Source organism: Protopterus annectens, chromosome 4.part0 (genome assembly GCF_019279795.1).
Source record: "Protopterus annectens isolate FY-2018-M chromosome 4.part0, PAN1.0, whole genome shotgun sequence".
Lineage (NCBI taxonomy): Eukaryota > Metazoa > Chordata > Ceratodontiformes > Protopteridae > Protopterus > Protopterus annectens.
Window position 1 is genome coordinate 1,616,814,817 of NC_056733.1, and position 18,358 is coordinate 1,616,833,174.

The window sequence follows — 18,358 nt, forward strand, 5'->3', positions numbered from 1 at the left end:
TTATAAATTCTAGGAAATGTTGAGCAAGGGAGTTAGTAATTGAGTAGTTCTCCCAATTGATGCTTGGGTAATTGAAATCAACCAATATTAGGGTGTTTGGTAGGACCTTTATATTTCCCAGTGATTCCAGAAACATGGAATGGGGGTCCTGGGACATGGTGGGTGATCTGCAGCAAGCTACAATTTGAATTGCAGTTTGGCCCGTTGTTAGTTGTACGTGGATGATCTCTGAAGCATCGTGCTGTGCCACTAACCCCTGGAGGTGTGGGTATCCTTGATGAATATGGATACTCCCCCACCTTTTGTACTTTGGTCCGGGTTCTGTGGCTGAAATGTATGGTATGAGTTGTAGCCAGGTAGTGCTGGGGTGCTCTCTGGAGCCTTAAACTAGGTTTCTGTTACTGCACATATATCGATTTTCTCCATACTGAGAAGTGCCTCAACTGCATGCATTATGAGGTTTAGACTTCTGGCATTGAGTAGCATTACCCTCAGATTTTTGTTACTTGTGCTATTTACGGCGGTGGGTTTGTCTTTTGAGCCTTGTCTAAAAAAAAGGCACTATGGGGGTGGCAAGCCGTCTCTAGCGAAGTAGCGTGGCTTGTCGAGCATGTCATCACAGGCGGACTGACACTGGATCCCCTTTGAATGATACCAGAAAGTTAGCCAGTTGCTGAAATTCATAATTTTTTTCTTTATACCGTGTTATCATTCTTGGTGAGGGTAGGATGCTAGTCAGGGTCATACCGGCCTGGGATACGTGATCAGAGAGCTCTTCCATGTCTCTTTTCATGTAGTCCAGGGAAGTATGGCTCAGGTCATTCACACCAACATGGACAATGAGAGAGTCATATTTGTACTTGTTCTGGAGTGACCCGAGTGCTTGTGTTATGTGGTGGATCCTGGCACCTGACAGGCAACTAACAGTAACCTTCTCCTTATTCAGCTTAGTGAATGGGACGTCAGTGTGCCTGACTATAGAGTCACCTATTACTAGTATGTTGGGTATGTTATTTTGCCTTAAGGGCTGTGATTGCATGGCACTATGGTTGTGTGAAGTATGTGTTTCATGGTTTGTGTTGGGGGGGTGGAGGTTGCTTGGATGTCCACTTTGGAGGTCTCTGTTGCTTTTGCAGGTTTTCATTTAGAGCCTCTGAGTATGTTTTCATGTATTTGTGTGTGTTTTTTGCCAGTGCTGGTTTAATGGGTCTATGTGAGACTGGTGGTGTGATGCCAGTATTTCCCTTCTCCTCTTGACTGTTTGATCCAGTCTTGTGTTGACAGAGCTTAGCCTCCAGTTTAGCTGTATAATTGCATCTCTCGCATGTAATAGTGTTTGGTGGTAGGAGAGGGCTGTCTGTGTACGAGGCAGTTTTAACATTGCCTCAAAATGCCCAAATTCACCAGTTGGACTGGAGAGTACACCTGAAACTGCCCTTTGGACATTCCTGAATAGGTACAGTGAACATGGGGGGGGGGGGGGGGGCGGTCTAGTGCTAGGGTTTATAAGTGCTTGCTATAAGTTCTGAGCAAGTGTCGGGCTGAGAAAACAATGGCTTTAGTGATTAAGTTGAAAGTTTGTCTAGTTCCAAGGGAAAATTTGAAGAGGAGACTTTGTGGAGCCGGGAATAGTTATACCCTAGCTAACCGGCGCTGCCGGGAAAATGCAGTTTTTATAGCAGGGAAATGAGAGAGAGAGAAATTAGCCCAAATGGCCAATAAACTAGTAATTTCTGGGCTGAAACCACTCCTCCAGGGACAGATAAGCTGTTCAAAGTTCCTCTTTCTCACAGGTGAACAGAGAAACTTCCTTCTATCCAAGTAAGGTATGGGCAAACACAGAGTTTTGTAACACAGGCTTCACCTTATATTCTTTATTTTGTTTTTTTGGCGCATTCAGTTGCTGCCTGATTTTTATCTACTTCTGGTTTGATTTTCATTCCTGCATTGATGCTGATATGCTTTTGATAGATTAAGCAGATAAGTCATCTTAGATTTATTCTCCTCATGTTTCAAACCTTTCACTATGTTTGGGTCTTGTGAGGTCAGCAGATGTGTGTGAAGTCCCACAATTGCAGATATAGACATATAATCAATTTCAAGGAGGCCCATCCCTCTCCGGAATGGGGAATATATGATCTTGGTATGCACTGATTTTTATAAATCATTCGGAGAGCATAAACATCCTTCTTGTTTTTTCTATGTAATCTATCCAACACATTTTGGGGCCAGTCAATCACTCCAAAACTTTAAGTTAGGACAGGAAGAGCAAACTGTTTTTTACCTTGGATTTTGTTCCTAGATGTCAACACTATTTTCAGGACTAATTTACATCTTCTAAAGTATTTCTTATGAAGTTTACTTCTGACTCAGTATAGGTGGCTTGATTTACATTGAGATCTGCACACATTGTGTACTGCCTTTGAGGTTGCAGACATAACTAAAGAATGCCTTGTGGGTGTCCTTGACCTCAGAGGCTTAATTTACCTCAAATTTGGCTTTGATAGACTATTTGTCAGAGTTGTTTGTTTAGTTTGATGATTCTGCTTTCAGCCTTCTAAGTGCAGCACCTCCTAATTTTTTTTCTTGATTTTCTTCCTTGTGGTATACAGCCTACTGATGTTGTGATTCCACATGGGTGGCTTGTTTTTTTTGAGTTAGTTCTGTAATTCTTCCTGGTGGGTACAGCTGCCTCTATGCAGCTATTAACATGCTTGTACAGGATTTCTGTGAACAGTTCTGTGTGGGCAGCAGTGTTCTAAGGGTTTATGAGGGTTGAAATTTTGCCAGGTTATCACTTAATAGTAGGAAGCTAGCCTTAGAGTAGTTGCTGAATATTCCAGGGTTAGTTGGGGTTCCATGTTTTATTTTTACCTCAAAGTAGACCATTTTGTGCTCTGACCTTACCAGAGAAGAGATTACACTACGGGGTGTGCAGCTCTCTCCCATGTTAGTGAGGACCATTTCCAGTATGGTGGCACCTCTTGTTAGTCTACTGACAATCTGGTCCAGGGAGTTTGCATTTACAAAATCCAGGAATTTCTGTGCCTGTATGTTTGGCGTTGTATATGACTCCCAGTTAATTGCGGGGTAATTAAAGTGGCCCAAGAATATGGTATTGGGCTGGATGGTGAGTGTTTTCAATAAGTTTAAACACATGGTATGGGTTTCCTGTGTCACGTAGAGGGACTTAAAGCTTGCCAGAAAGTGGCATTGGATTTTGCCTATGGCGATTTGAACGTGCAGAAGCTCAAGTGCACTGTCCTGTTTGACCATCCTAGTGGTACATTTATTTCTGCTGTAAAGTGAGACATCTCTGTCTTTAGCCCCTGTCTGTGTAGTAGCTGGTCTGGAAGACATTATAACCTTGCACCATCGTACTCTCCGTGCCATTAAACTATGTCTCAGTAACCACACCATCAGCATTATCCAAGGTGAAGAGAGCTTCTAGGGACAGAAGTTTTTTGTATAGACTCCTAGCACTGAGCATGAGCATTTAGATTTTCTTGGTTTTGATTTGCTATGTCGGAAGTACTTTCAGTTTGGCATTGCCTAAAAAAGACACTATGTGGAAGGACAATGTTTAGCTAATATTCAAAAGCGTAGAGGGGAGAGGTACAGAATCTCCCTGGCAAAGCAGCATGGTCTGTAGACCATCTCCTTCTATGTAGACAGATATTACACCCCCTTAGAATGATAGCAGAAACCAAGCCAATTATTCAAGTTAGTCATCTTTTGTTCATATTGTGGCATCATCCTTGGAAAAAGTAAAATGCTGCTCAATGCTAAACTCATACGAGCTCGGGACACACATTCTGAGAGCATCACAATGTCTCTCTTCATATAGTCTAGGGTGGTATGTCTCACGTCACTTACACTAACATGGACTATGACCGAGTCCTACTGCTACTTGTGGTCCTATGACCTGAATGCATGCGTAATGTGGTGGATCTAGGCACCCGATAAGCAACTGACCGTGACTTTCTCCTTACTCAGCCTGGTGAAGGGACATCAATGCATCTCACAATGGAGTCTCCAATGATTAGAATGTTGTGGCTTATCTTGTGGGCTTAAAAGCAGAGGTTCCATGAGATGTGTCTGTATGTGTTGATCTGGGTGTTGTTTTGAAAGACTGCATTCAGGGCTGCTGAGGGGGGTTGTTATGTGTACTTCATATAGGAGGTCTTTGGAGTTTAGGAAGGCTACATTTAAGTGCCTCAGCTTATGTGAGTCTATGTGTCTGCTTTGAATTGTATGTGATAGGTGCAGCATGTGTACTACTGACAACCTTCTCGACATTATGAGTGCATTTATGTGACAGCTTTGCCTGCAGTACCATTGTGTAAATACATCTCTCACATACCATATCAGTTTGTTTGATAACTAACTGGTTGTCAGCAAACATGAGGCAATTTCTACACTGCTTCAAGATGTCCATATCCACCAAGCTGGTAATGGGGATTGTGGAAAAGTTCACATCCATGGCAACAGACAAGACACTTTTTTATTGATTACACAGTTGGAGTGAGAATATACAGTAATGTAGGAATATCCAGTTTTGCAACTATTTGGGCAGTGCTTGTCACAGCAAACTAGTTGTCCTATGTGCAACTACGTATTGGTGAAATTTCAATTGTTGTTTTACAGGTAGAATATCAACTCAAGGTGTCTGTGGCTATACAGGGCACTGCTAAACACTTGAGAGGAAATTAATAAGTAGAGCCTGATTATTTAGGGAAAAGGTATTTAGGCAGATATTCTGAAGTCAGAAGAAAATCAAGCAGTACTTAATGAAATGAAAGAATTAGCTCGTCAAGAATGATGAAAAGAGGGGGTCACCTGAATGGCTACTACTAGTGTTGGTCTCATCATAGCTTCAGTCTGCTGGGATACAATACTCATTTGCTTCTTCTCTCACCAGAAGCAAAACAGTAGTACCAATCCCAAGATGAAAAGTAGTCTACAGCCTATTTGGTGATCCACAGTCTTGCCCCAGCTGATGTAAGGGCCTGTAGGCCTGTAGTAGCTTTTTCCTGATAGATGCACTGAATAGCAACCAGACCACTCAAGAAGGTCAAACACAGACACATACTTCCCAACCAGAAAGAATAGAGAATATATGCACTCTGCTCCTTCTCTCACCAGGAGAAATATAATGAAAAATTCCAAACTGGAACCTATGAAGCAGTTATTAGGTGTTCCTGTGATCAGCAGTCCCCAGGAAATAATGTTCTTATGCTCCTTCTCTCACCAGGAGTAAAACAGAAGCACTAACCCCAAGATGACTACTGACAGGCAGAATATGGGGTCACCAGTAACTGGTAGTCTTGGAACAGATGTTGCAGATTTTTAAGGCAAAATAGAAAAATAGGTTAATACCCTTAGAGATGCAGTGTGCACTGAAGTTAGATATGAAAGAGGGGGTAACTTTAGCTTTAGCTATCTAAGTGGAGAGTCATAATTTTAAAAGAGCAAGACAGACTGGAAAGGATGGGCACTTTGTTTTCTGGTTCTATGGAATACAGTGGGACGGGCAATACATTTACACTGATGAAGGGGAGTGATTTTACAAAATGATAAGTTTGTGTTTGCTCACAATAGCCAGTGAAAGAGGAAAGAGAAGGAGATATGTGGTCCAATTAACATAAAGGGCAGGTAACTAGTAAGATAGTGGAGTTTAAAAACAAAACAGCACCAGAGTTGGGGAAAAAAATTAATTTCTGTGCGACTCACAAGACAGACGTCTGTGCTACTTTTTGGCAAAAAAAAAACTTATTAGTAAGCAAAAGAAATCTTGTAATTAGGTCTACAAACTTGCAAGGTTTTTGAAGAACAATAGTCAACAATCAGCTGTAGAAATGTGTGATTTCTGTTATTAAATTATTGAAAAGAAAGGTAGAAATGGACTGGGACAATGACTTAATTCCAGGTTATGATGATAACAGCTGTAATGAGTACGACCCATTTTCTAAGAAGTTTTGATCCAGCTGCATGAAGTAATTCATTTATTTATTTAATTTTGATACCCAAGATGGTAGACTGGTCCCAAGAAGTTTTTCAGCTATGACTCGGGCCATGAGGCAAACAGAAAAAAAAAACATTATGCTACATAGACATTGTACAAAATGTAGGCTACCTATTGTGGAGTAGATCCCCCTTATAGGCTTTTCCAAACACAGTAGAATTGCTGGTTCTCCCTGGGACCAAGAAGTGAAAACAAGAGCTCTTTGTTTGAAGTAATTCACTGCTACCCAGAGTAGACTGTACACATTCTCAACATCAAGCAATGAAAACATCAAGCACTCCTTCTTTGAGCTTGTAAACCGGAAAAAAAACAGACAACTTAAAGCTCAAAGGATCGGTTCGTATGTTTACTGTGTGATTTTGAGAATGCGTAAATTCTACTCTGGTTAGATGTCTGCCTGCAAAATACGTACAGGAATACAACAATGAATTACTTTGAATAAAGAGGCTTTTCCTTTTGTTTTTACACAGGCATTGTATTACAGTGGAATTTCCTATACAATGAGTAAGCCAAGTTTAAAAATGTTGCAGAAAGGAAATAAAATAGATACAGTACATGCATTTGAGTTACTCAACTGGATAAGTATCTGAAAGTAACTAATATATATATATATATATAACAGCAAAAACCACTTCCAGCAGCTCACAGCAGTCTCTCCAAATGTACAAAATCCACAGCCTTTCTTAAAAACGTTTACTAGGTAAGCTCTTTCACAAACAGTAAGTTTGCTTCCTCAGACCTTAATAAAAACAGCCATAAAACACATGCTTTTAGCCCCCATATATTTTAAACCAGCCTATCACTAATCATTTCTAGTTAACAAGTAACCCATTCATTGCCAAGTTACATACAGAAAATACAGGCATTAAAAATACAGGCAATAAGAAATGCAGGCAATAAAAGTGTATCAATGACAAACGTACTAAAAAATAGAATTATACACTGCTTCACTTTATTTCATTAATCCTCTATTTTTCAGCTTTGATGTAATGGTTATGTGGTCATTAAGTCCTTTCCCCCAGGTGTGCACTAAATTTTTATTATCCATTTTAATTCTCATTCTTCGGTGATGTTATTAATGTTCCCTAACCTGATATTTTCATGTAAAATCTCCAAGACGCTACACTTAAAATGGTGCTGACTGCCTAACTCCAGAATATGTTTGGCTAAAGCACTATATACATGCCCCCTCCTCAAACAATATATGTGGTCCCTGATCCTCTCTCTTAACCTTCTGTTTGTTTTCCCGATGTAAAATAATGCACAAGTGCAGCAGCGAGCAAGATAGACCAAGCTCCTGGAGTTACAGTTAGCATCGGTCTCTAACACACCCATACCCTTAGGTACAGGAACTAAGTGTGAGTCCATCTTCGGATAACAATCTACGCCTAAAGTTGTTCGTGTTCTTATATACCATCCATGGTCTATTCCCCACTAACTCTAACTGAACAATATGCCAATTCCTAGCAAAAATATAATTTAATAATTTGCTGTCCCTAGTGTAGGTAAGATACAGGGGAACACTTCTTTTGTTATCAAATGTCCTGGTGTTACCAGATGCCCTATATGCTGAAAAATAGGGTTGAGCTCCATCATTACTCATACGTTTTGTGGCTTGGCAGACCTGCCGGACCTGTTCCTTGTTATAGCCCCTATTGGCAAAATCTTTTTCTACTTTACTAATTTCCTTCTCATACTGACTATCTCTATCTGCCAGTCTGGAGCATCTCATTGCTTGGACCCTGACAACATTGTTAAAAATGTACGTGTGTGTGTGTGTGTGTGTGTGTGTGTGTGTGTGTGGGGTGCATTCTTGTCCTATGGACATAGGCCGCGCGTTGATAGGTCTTCCTAAATCTATCAGAATGTAGCTGCCCTAATGTGTCAATATTAATCTCAACATCTAAAAATTCAATATTCCTATCTGAATATTTCAAAGTAAACTTTAAAAATTCATTGGTTGTGTGAATATCATGTGCAAAATTCTTAAGCTGAGTTATACTCCCTTTCCATAAAATGAAAAGGTCATCTACAAAACGTCTATAAAACTGTATACATGACCTTGCTAGGGGATGTGATAGCATGCATGCCAATTCCCATTCTGCCATAACCATACTGGGGTAACTATTGGCGCATGGAGTGCCCATAGCAACGCTAGATGCTTGTGAATAGTACTTCTCATCAAATACATTGCTTTTTAAAATCATTCCTAACAAGTCACATAATACATTGATCTGTTCAGTAGAACACATCTTTTTTGTCAAGAAACTTTTCACCATTCTTATTCCATCTCTGTATAGTATGTGTAGTTAAATTACTTAATCAGATAAATCACTGGCTTGAAAATTATATGGATGACAGGCAAGTCTAAGAATTTACAGCTTAAAGAGCAGCAAGTGATTTATAGGGTCAAATGTTTATTTACTGCCTATGAATACCTAACTAGTACAAAAGGCCCATACCACTGTCAGTGATCATCAAAAGTACGGTCACAATACTATATCAAGTAATGACTTCATACGTCTTTAAAGTAACTATGCTGTACTTGTCAACAAAACAAAGAAAGTGAAAAGGATGTGGGCATGTGCTGGTCCTTCTCCCAGTGAATCATTCAACAAGAGACACATATAGTTGTGGTCTGCAAAAGGGCAGAGGTTTGCCCACCTTTAAAAGCCTATATGTATGATTTTGAGATGAAATAATTAAGCAAGAGCAAAAGTAGAGTGATAAAGCCTTGACTATGGGCCAGGTGACTCAAGTTCGATTAGGAAGCTCAACTGCTTCATGGAAAACGTGGGGAGGATAGGTGCAACTACTGTGGTGGGGGGTGAGGTGGCTCAGCCATATTACGCTGCTGCCCTACTGACACAGTGTCTGCTGGAAGTCAGGGGCATGTCAACACACAAGAAGCTGGTGCATAGGTGCCGGAAACTGTTGAAGACTGGGGGGGGGGGGGGGGGGGGCACTTAGTGATCTAAAAAGGGCAATTTTTTATAACTATTTACTACCACAACATAGGAGGACATTTTAAGCTTAGCCAATTCCATTTTGGTTCTTGAATTAACATTTTCTGATTGGTGTAAACCTATCCCATGGCTGATAATTGTATATTAGCCCTAGTGAGAATAACTGATCATACATGGATAATTTGAGGGGACCCATGTAAGGGATGTAGCATTTAGGAACTGCCTCTATCCAGACACAGATATGCCTGTTACAAAAGCTAAACGGAGCACGCACGCACACACCCAAACACACGCCTGTTACAAAAGCTAAATGGAGCACCAAAAGGGTGTGCAAGGGTCTTGCCCCTCCAGCATAAAAAAAAAAAAATTTGGATATCCTAGAAGTGTCTTTCAGTGATTTTATTTTGAATAAACTGCACTCACTGAAATTACCTTCACTGATTTGGCATGAATCACAGCGTCCTCCCTTAAGCCGTACATAGGAAATATAACGTAAGGTGAAGGCAAATGGCAAAGGTAAATGTAACTGTTAATCTCTGCTTTTTCTTCTAACCTTACTTATCAAAATACACATATGATTTTGTTTTCTGTTTGTTTGTTAAAAACGACTGAACCCGGGGCCCTATTTAGCCATGACTCAGGCTCTAGTAAGCTTTCAGCATACTGGTACTGATACTGATAGCAGATAATAACAAAATGAGTAAAACAAGTTAAGCTTACCAAGGGTACAAAAGGGCAAAGAGAAAATAAAATATTGTAACAAATAGTATGCCAAATATATCATTTATTAGGACTGAAGACATTGACCCCAACAGAGTTTGTGTATGTAACAACGAAAGCAAGCATTGAATGTATGACCCACAGCTTCAAGACAGTTTATCTTTTAGAAATCCTGCAGACATTCTTAATTCAGGTCAGTTTAGCAGTAGTTATGCATTTGTAGCAGAATATAACATTAGCCTTTTTGAAACTCTGAAGAAGTACATCTGATATAACAGCCCAAGAGACTTATTGGTTCCAGACACCATGAAAATGATATGTGCGCTTTTTTCTGACAGGTATTTCCTTGAGTGGTATTATTACAGACTCCAGATATTATTGCAATACTCTCTTGTACTACCTAAGCATATTTTATGACTCCTTAATGGATGTGTCAATTTGTTCCTAGAAAATCACACACTGTTAACGCCCTGCAATGAAAATGAATGGTAATTTAAGCTTTATGTACAGCAGATATTAACAATGGAACAACAATGTTGGACTTCATACTTTATGCACAATATCAGAAATTCATCTTTTCAATAACTCTGCAAGTGTTCATATCTATTTGAAGTTTCCTTTCTTGAAGTAGTAAAAAAAAAATACATCAGCATATGATGTTTCTCAAGGCCTCTGGTTTAGTGCAAGGTGAAGTAGCAAAATTATATCTTAAGCAGTGCCTATGCAAAGCGTATGTAATGCTAATTAAACTGTGAAAACTAATATGAATAGTTTGTCAACTTTAAGATGCCATCTGAAATTACATGGAGTTAAAATAGAAAAAGATAACGGTACGAACAGAGTTTATTTTTTTTCTTTAAGGTAGCTAGTCTGACATTAGAGCACCCACATTGCAAAGTGCAGCATAAAAAGACTGACGACACATAACTAATGCACTAGATTCACAGACTATTAGATGACACAATCTTCATAGAAGTAATAGTTGTTGGCATTTGGAAGCTTAGCTGAAATAAGTCAATTGCTGATGCAAGACCAAACCAGTCTTTTTAGAAGACAGAGTAAAAAAAAAGTTTAATGCATCTTTGTTAACTGGTGAGACCAGGTGCTAAGACAGCAGTACAGTATAGCCAGCCTACTGTTAAAACAAAGCAAGCAATATGACCATTAGAAGCTACAATCTTTTATCAAAATATCAATGCTGGCTGCTAAATGTATTAGATTAGAGGCATAAGTAATGAAGAAAGCATAATTTGGATCAGTGCGTGGTTCACCATTTTAGAATCCTGGCTGATACCCCCCACATGTACTCCCACACAACTCATTGAGTACCGGCCTGTTACAAAACCTAAACGGAGCACCAGCCTGTTACAAAAGCTAAACGGAGCACCAGCTACTGATAAAACTAAAACACCAGACGGAGTTTGAAGTAAACGTTGCTTTAAGCTTACCTGTGGGTGTTGCCGGAGCAGCCTTCCTGTGTGTGTTTAAGTCTAGTAGGCGTTGGTATTGCTGGAGCAGCCTTCCTGTGTGTGTTTGAGTCTGGCAGGCAGCAATGAATAATATAATTGGGTGCACTTTTTAAATTTGACGTCTTTGCAGCTGTAAAAGTCGGGGGGGGGGTGCTCCCTTTCCCTCACCCTATGGTTCCAGTGCCTATCAGCTGGTGTAGGAAGGACATGGGCATAACCTTCCAAGGCTGGTGATGGTAGTCCCTGTCACTGCATGGGAAAGGATCAAGTACACACTGAAGAGGAACAGAAGTCAATAATGTGACACAAGTGGTAACAGTACCACCAGGGGAAGAGATGGGCTATTTATAGGAAAAACGCTCTCATAGTAGGGAAGCCGGAGAAGGCATAAGCAACCCTTAAGTATACTTGTATGATGTCACCCCTTGGCATTCTCCTAAGTGGATCTTGGGATCTCTCACCAGTGGGGAATAAATGGGTATCCAGGAGGAGGAGGAGATCTGATAGTAGCAGGTAGGAGGAAAAGAAGAGAAAAATTAAACACAAATAAATGGGGTGTGTGTTGGGGTGCAGATGAACCTCTTTTTGTAAAAACAACATATGCAAGTGTAACAGTGCTGAACACTATGACATATCAACAGTGAACTTCATAACCTCAAGTTCTTTTTTTTTTTTTTCTCACTTGCCACTTATGAGATATAGGCAATTTATATAAATGAAAACAAACCATAATGACATATTTTTGTTGCAAACATTATACATCACTTATAAGCTATCCAGTCATAGTTAAACATTATATAGCTCATTCAAGTCCTGCCTTCTTTTAAACCTCATTTCTCCTCCAAAACATTATTCTGCATGCACTGTTCCCACAATTCCCATTTCTTCTAAGTAATTTGCTCCTACCCTTTTCTAAAGATCCCATTCCCAGTTGTTTTATCTCCATTACTTCATAACATCAAGTTACGAGAAGTAAATTTCTTCTGCCCTATCAAAATAGACCTCCGTCATAAATGGATGGTTTCCCTGAAGGGTATATCTACAGTGGGGTGATCAAGGTAGCAACTACTGATCTTCGACAGCTGCATCTAGACCTAAGGATAAGTTAAGTAAGACACTTTCAGATAAAGAAAGCGAACATCTGTTTTTTGATAAAGGATAGGTCTGTGAAAATTTATAGGAAAGCCTGTGGGACATATACAAGCATTCAATCTGCCATTTCATAAATGACCTGTGTCATTAATAGGAATTATAGATGGATGCCAAATTTCTTATGGTCTCATACTGTTGTGCTTTCTTCACTCTTAAGGTACTGTTCTACTAGCTTTCCAGGACATCATGGAAGGTACCAAGGTGGCAGAAGTGTAAAGGAAGCTTATGATCATACAAGTAAAACCCTACGGAAAAAACATTAAGGACCCTCAAACCATCAAGGATAAAAACCTTCCAGATGATTGCAAAAGGCCTTCTACCCTGAAAGTACCTTCAAAACAACTTGGACTTTTATAAATTGCATGAATAAAAAGCATTTTTGTTTGCAATCTACCTACTTTTTGTCTTCACACAGCGGATTATCAGCTGTCGCAGTTTCTCTCTTTGTCCACCAGGTCTACCTGACTTGACTTAACCTTTTTTAGGATATACACGACCCATGTTAGAGGCTGCTGAGGCTAGAGGACCATGGGACAACATGCTGCAGAGACTGTTTTTTTTTCTATTTGTTTTCCTGGGCCACTGCAGGCCCACTACAAACCCATGGGCGGGATGTGCAATGAGTGTTAGAGCTGACCTACAACTCATTTCTGCAATGGAATGATGTCAGCAGGACATCGACCCACCACTTAGAAGTACCTTGCAGTTGTCTTTTTGTCTCCAGCAGGGCTCACCCACCACTTGGGAAGTGCCTTGCAGTTGTTTTTCTGGTCTCCACCAGGGAGCTCAAAGAACTCCAGTGTGCCCCAAGTGTGCAAACCACCCTACTCCACACCCCTCAGGATGGGTACACCTATCCTCTCCTGCCAGCATCTCAGATGCCTGGGTTGCTAACTGAACCCTATTCACCTAGGCCATATTGCTGGCTTTATCCATCTACACCTCGTTGCTAGCATAAAACAATTCTTTGTTGCAGGCAGTTCAGTTTTGTTTTTCTAATCACCCTTTACTGAAATATGGATCATTATTACATTTTATGATACAGTGAATTTCCATAAATGAAAGCTACTATGCAATACTTCAGTGAATAAAGTTTGCTCTATAATTACTGTTTTAATGGAATGTGCTTATGTAGTACTACTTTCTGTATATTTGAACTGTAATCTTTTATTCAATATTTTACTGTGGTAACATTCATCCACTTGGAGTCTTTTTTTTTTTTTTTTCAGGTCTTCACTGCAAAACTGTAAATGGGCTCTGCCCTGCTATATACACCAATCAAGTAACAAATAAAAAGCAAAGAAATAAATAAAATAATCCTTTATGCAACTACAACTACTACTACTACAAAATTCCTTCTCAAAGTAAGGTGAAATAAGAACAATCCTGAATGGTGGAAACTGATGGCAAAATGCAACAAAATGACAAGACCATGCAAAACCAAGATGTAAAGTGATGTTACAAAGAAACAGCTACAAACATTTAAACATTTAAGCAACTGCCTCACGAGTATATACAGGAAGTGGATACTCACACAGCCACTAGCTGAATCTTGAACTTGATAGAGGTTGGGTTAAATTCTGGTTTGCTCAGATTATGTTCACATTTCTGAAATAAGAAGACAGACATCATACTTGACAGACGCAAAAAATGATGCTTTAACATCTAGAATCTGATTTTAATCTAACATGCCAATAGTGTTATTTATTATGGCATCCTGACTTGCACTGCTAAAATGTATGGGTAAAAACAGAAAATTACCTCTACTAATAAGGAACAAAATTATAGCATGTATCAAACAATCCTCACAAAATAGAAAGAGAAAGAAGAGAAGGCACAATTGCAAAAGTACAGTTGTGTACACTTACCATAAATGTAGATGCTCGAGTGTATTCACTGTTGCAGTCATTACATTCGGGTAATCTGCTGGTAGGTTGCCCTCAGTCGGCCTGATTAAAGTGTGGGGTCCTGCGTTGGTTGCTGTCCCTTCTTCCATGATGTCAGGTCATCAGGGGTATAAAACATGCAGCCGACGCAATTACATCAGTTTTTCTTGCCCCAGATGTCAGGTGCCCCCCAAAAGGGGAGCAAAATATACATAAATAATTTAAAACACAAAAATATACCTCCAAACAAAAGCAAACACATCAAAAAAGCTTTTAAGTGTAATAAAATGAAGGAGAGGCATAGTAAGAGAAAAAACAGGGGGCTAGAGGGAGGGTAACCAGGACTGCAACAGTGAATGCACTCGAACATCTACATTTATGGTAAGTGCACACAACTGTACTATGTTCTTCATGTTTCACTGTTGCAGTCATTACATTTGGGTTGATTCCCAAAGCTATGGTTGGGAGGATGGATTTATACAGCATTAGGACTGGCTATAAGGCCCTGCAAAACAGCAGTGGCAAAGCCAGCTCTGGATTTAGAGAAAATTGGTAAATGATAGTGCTTGGTGTATGAACTGAATTCCAGGTAGCAGCTTCTAGAATATCCCTGGTAGGAACACCTCTGAGAAAGGCTGCAGAAGTAGATGCAGCCCTGGTGGAATGGGATCTGATCCCCTGGGGGATAGGTTTTCCATGGTGCTTATAGCAGAAATGAATACGATGGCTTATCCATTTGGAAATGGTTTGCTTTGAAATAGCCTTTCCTTCTGCCCCTGCAGCAAATGCTACCAGCAGTTGTTCAGATTTTCTTTGAGATTTAGTCCTGTCCAAGTAAAATTTAAGTTGTCTGTGTACATCCAATGAATGCAGAATCTGCTCCCCCTTGTTCTGTGGATTGGGAAAGAAAGTTGGCAAATGAATGGACTGATTAAGAGCCACACTGGATACCACCTTGGGCATGATGGATGGATTGGTCCTGAGTGACACCCTGTCCGCATGAAAGATGATGAAACTGCCATAAGGGCCTGTAATTCAGAAATCCTTCTAGCCGAAGTGATTGCTAAAAGGAAGGCTGTTTTCCAGAAAAGAAATTTTAAGTCTGCAGTAGCAGCTGGCTCGAAAGGAGGTAGAGTGAGTTTCTCCAATACAAAGTTAAGGTCCCAGGCAGGGGTTGGAGCTCTCCTGGGTGGCCTCAAGTTTTTGGCCCCTTTGAGATACTGCTTTAGCAGAGGATGAGAGAAGAGAGGAGGATCTGTGTTGTAATGAGCTGAAATGGCTGAGGCATGGATTTTTATCGAAGAAAAACACAGGCCCTTGTGAAGCATCTCAGTTAAGTATTGCAAAATTTGAGGTAAATTGGGCACTGCTGTGCTCATCCCTTGAGATCGATTCCAGGCACAGAATCTTTTCCATTTGTCAGCATAAGATTTTCTAATACTAGGTCTTCTTGCCTCCAAAATGACATCCATCACAGGTTTGCTGAGGGATGCTAAGGGGGTATTTAAGTGATTAGCCATGCTGCAAGATTCAATGCTTGGAGCTGAGGGTGCAGAATTTGGTTGTTTGGCTGAGACAGTAAGGAAGGTGCCTGAGGCAGGTGCCACTGAGAAATTTGTGACAGACTGCGTAGGAGTGGGTATCAGTGTTGGCGAGGCCAGTGTGGGGCAAACAAAATCATTTTTGGTTTGCCCTGTTTGACTTTTAGTAGAACTTTGGAGAGCAGAGGCATAGGGGGGAAAGGCATAGACTGATAGGTTTTCCCAGCTGAAAGACAGAGCATCCACTTTCCAGGCTTTTTTGTGAGGAGTTCTTGTGCAAAATTTGTCCAACTGGTAGTTCTGGGGTGAGGCAAAAGGATCTATGTCTGGGCTCTCCCATTTGCGTGTCAACATGTTGAAAATCCGTGGTTTCCATTCTTGTGGGTCCATGAGATTTCTGCTTAGTTCATCTGCCAAAATATTCAGCTTTCCTGGCAGGAATTGAGCTTGTAGTTGTACCTGATAGGCCATGTTCCACAATGCCATAGCTAGTCTGCAGAGGGGGTAGGAATGTGTACCCCCCTGCTTGTTTATGTACCACATAACTGTGGTGTTGTCCATCTTTACCATTAGTTGTCCTGGATGAAGGTAGTCCTTGAAGGCTGTTGGTGCATTCTGTACAGCTAGCATTTCTTTTTGATTGATATGAAGGTGCATTTGATTTGGGCTCCATTTGCCCTGAATGCACTTCCCTGCCAGATGAGCCCCCCCATGCTTAGTCTGATGCGTCTGTAGTTAGGGTTTGGGTGGCAGGGGTGGTGTGAATGGCAGTCCCTTGTTTTGGTGGCAGGCCTCTGCCCACCACAGGAACTCTAGTTGCAGACAAGGTATGATAGGAATCACTGTTTCCAGGCTGTGACAATGTTGACTCCATAAACTTTTTAAGTACCACTGACGTTTCCTCATATGGAGTCTTGCATTTGGAATTAGAAGAATGCAGGAAGCCATAAACCCCAAGGCTTGCAGTATTTGTCGTGCAGATAGCAGGGGTTTTGTGGGCATCTGATTGAAGTCACCAAGTGAATTTGCTTTTCTGGCATAAGGAAAGCCATCTGGGCAGTTGTATTCAAGCTTGCACCCAGGAATGTAATTTTTTGAGAGGGTACTAGTTGTGATTTTGTTTCGTTTATGGTGTACCCTAGACAAGTTAGAACCCTTTTTACAAATGCCAGATGTTTTAGAAGAATGGACTTATTTTCTGCCTGAATTAGACAATCATCCAGGTATGGATATATCTGAATATTTCTTTGCCTGCAAAATGCAATTACTGGAGCCAGGCACTTTGTAAATACCCTGGGCGCAGTAGATAAGCCAAATGGCAGTGCAGAGAACTGATAATGCAAGTAGCCTGCTTTGAAGCGGAGGTATCTTCTGCAAGATTCCCTGATTGAGATATGCAGGTAAGCCTCTTTTAAATCTAGAGTTGCCAACCAGGCATCTTTGCCTAGCATAGGAAGTAACTGGTGAAGAGTCAGCATCTTGAATTTTGGAATGTCCAGAAAGGTGTTTAGAGTAGACGGGTCCAGAATTGGATGCCATGATTTGTCTTTTCTGGTTACCAGGAAAAGTCTGGAATAGAAACCTTGTCCCTTTTCCTCTTCTGGTACTAGCTGAATTGCCCCCATGTTTAGGAGGGAAAGTACTTGTTTCTGAGCCTCTGCCCACTGATTTGGGGGTAGGTCTGGCCATCCGTTTGGAGCTGGCAACATGTGGAAATGAAATCTGTATCCCTGGGATACTATATTTAAAACCCTTTTGTCCTGGGTTATAAGTTGCCAGTTTTTTGCAGGAAGAGCCAGTTTTCCCCCAAAGGGGCGGCTAATAGGTAAGTGCTTGGTAATTTTAAAGGAAAGTCATTGAGACTGTTTACCATAGGAAGGTGTCTTGTTGTTTCCGGATTTGGAAGCGGAGGCACCCCATTGCTTAGTTCTGAAAGTCCCTTGGGACTGAAACTTGGTGCTTTTGGAATGTCTGAGTTTGGCTTGAGTGGCTCTGGAAGGAAATGGAAAGGACCAGTTCTTAGTAGGTCAGAGCCTACTAAATCTTGGAGGTTGTGCTTGTAAGAAATCTTTCACAGTTTGCATAGATTTAGCTTCATCTTCCATCTTTAAAACTTCTTCAGCCTTATTGCCAAACAGGCGGCCCTGCTGCAAAGGAGCATCCAACAATTTTGCTTTAACATGAACAGGCAGAGATTGCTCCTTAAGCCAAGCATGCCTTCTAAGCACAGACCCAGTAACAGCAGCCCTGCAAGAGGCCTCCAAAGAATCAAAACCACATTGCAAAGTATGATTTCCAACTTGTTCAGCTGAATGCAATAAATCCTGTAAATCCTTATTTTCCACACAGTCAAAAATCAACATAATTTTCTGTTTAAGCGGTCCCATGATATGCTGTTGATATTTTAGCATGTGGAATTGACAGTTTAAAGCCCTGATTGCCAAGGTTGCAGAAGTATAAACCTTTTTATCCCATCTATCTAGCGCCCTGGAGTCTCTATCAGAAGGGATAGGATTTTTAGCAGTAGAAGCCTTAATGCCCTTGGGCTCCTGTGAAATGGTTTCAGAGTCCGCAACAGGATTTTTGAAAAGGAATTTAT

At 40.6% G+C, this 18,358-nt stretch overlaps 1 protein-coding gene across 2 annotated transcripts in view; it reads right to left on the reverse strand.

The window, feature by feature from the left end:
* The window catches only part of DCTN4 (dynactin subunit 4), a 778,985-nt gene that overhangs the window by 259,453 nt on the left and 501,174 nt on the right, over positions 1-18,358 (reverse strand). For both annotated transcript variants that reach the window (XM_044069397.1, XM_044069396.1), the window contains one exon: positions 13,867-13,940. In XM_044069397.1, the coding sequence (XP_043925332.1) occupies positions 13,867-13,940 (74 nt within the window). The remainder of the gene's footprint in view (positions 1-13,866; positions 13,941-18,358) is intronic.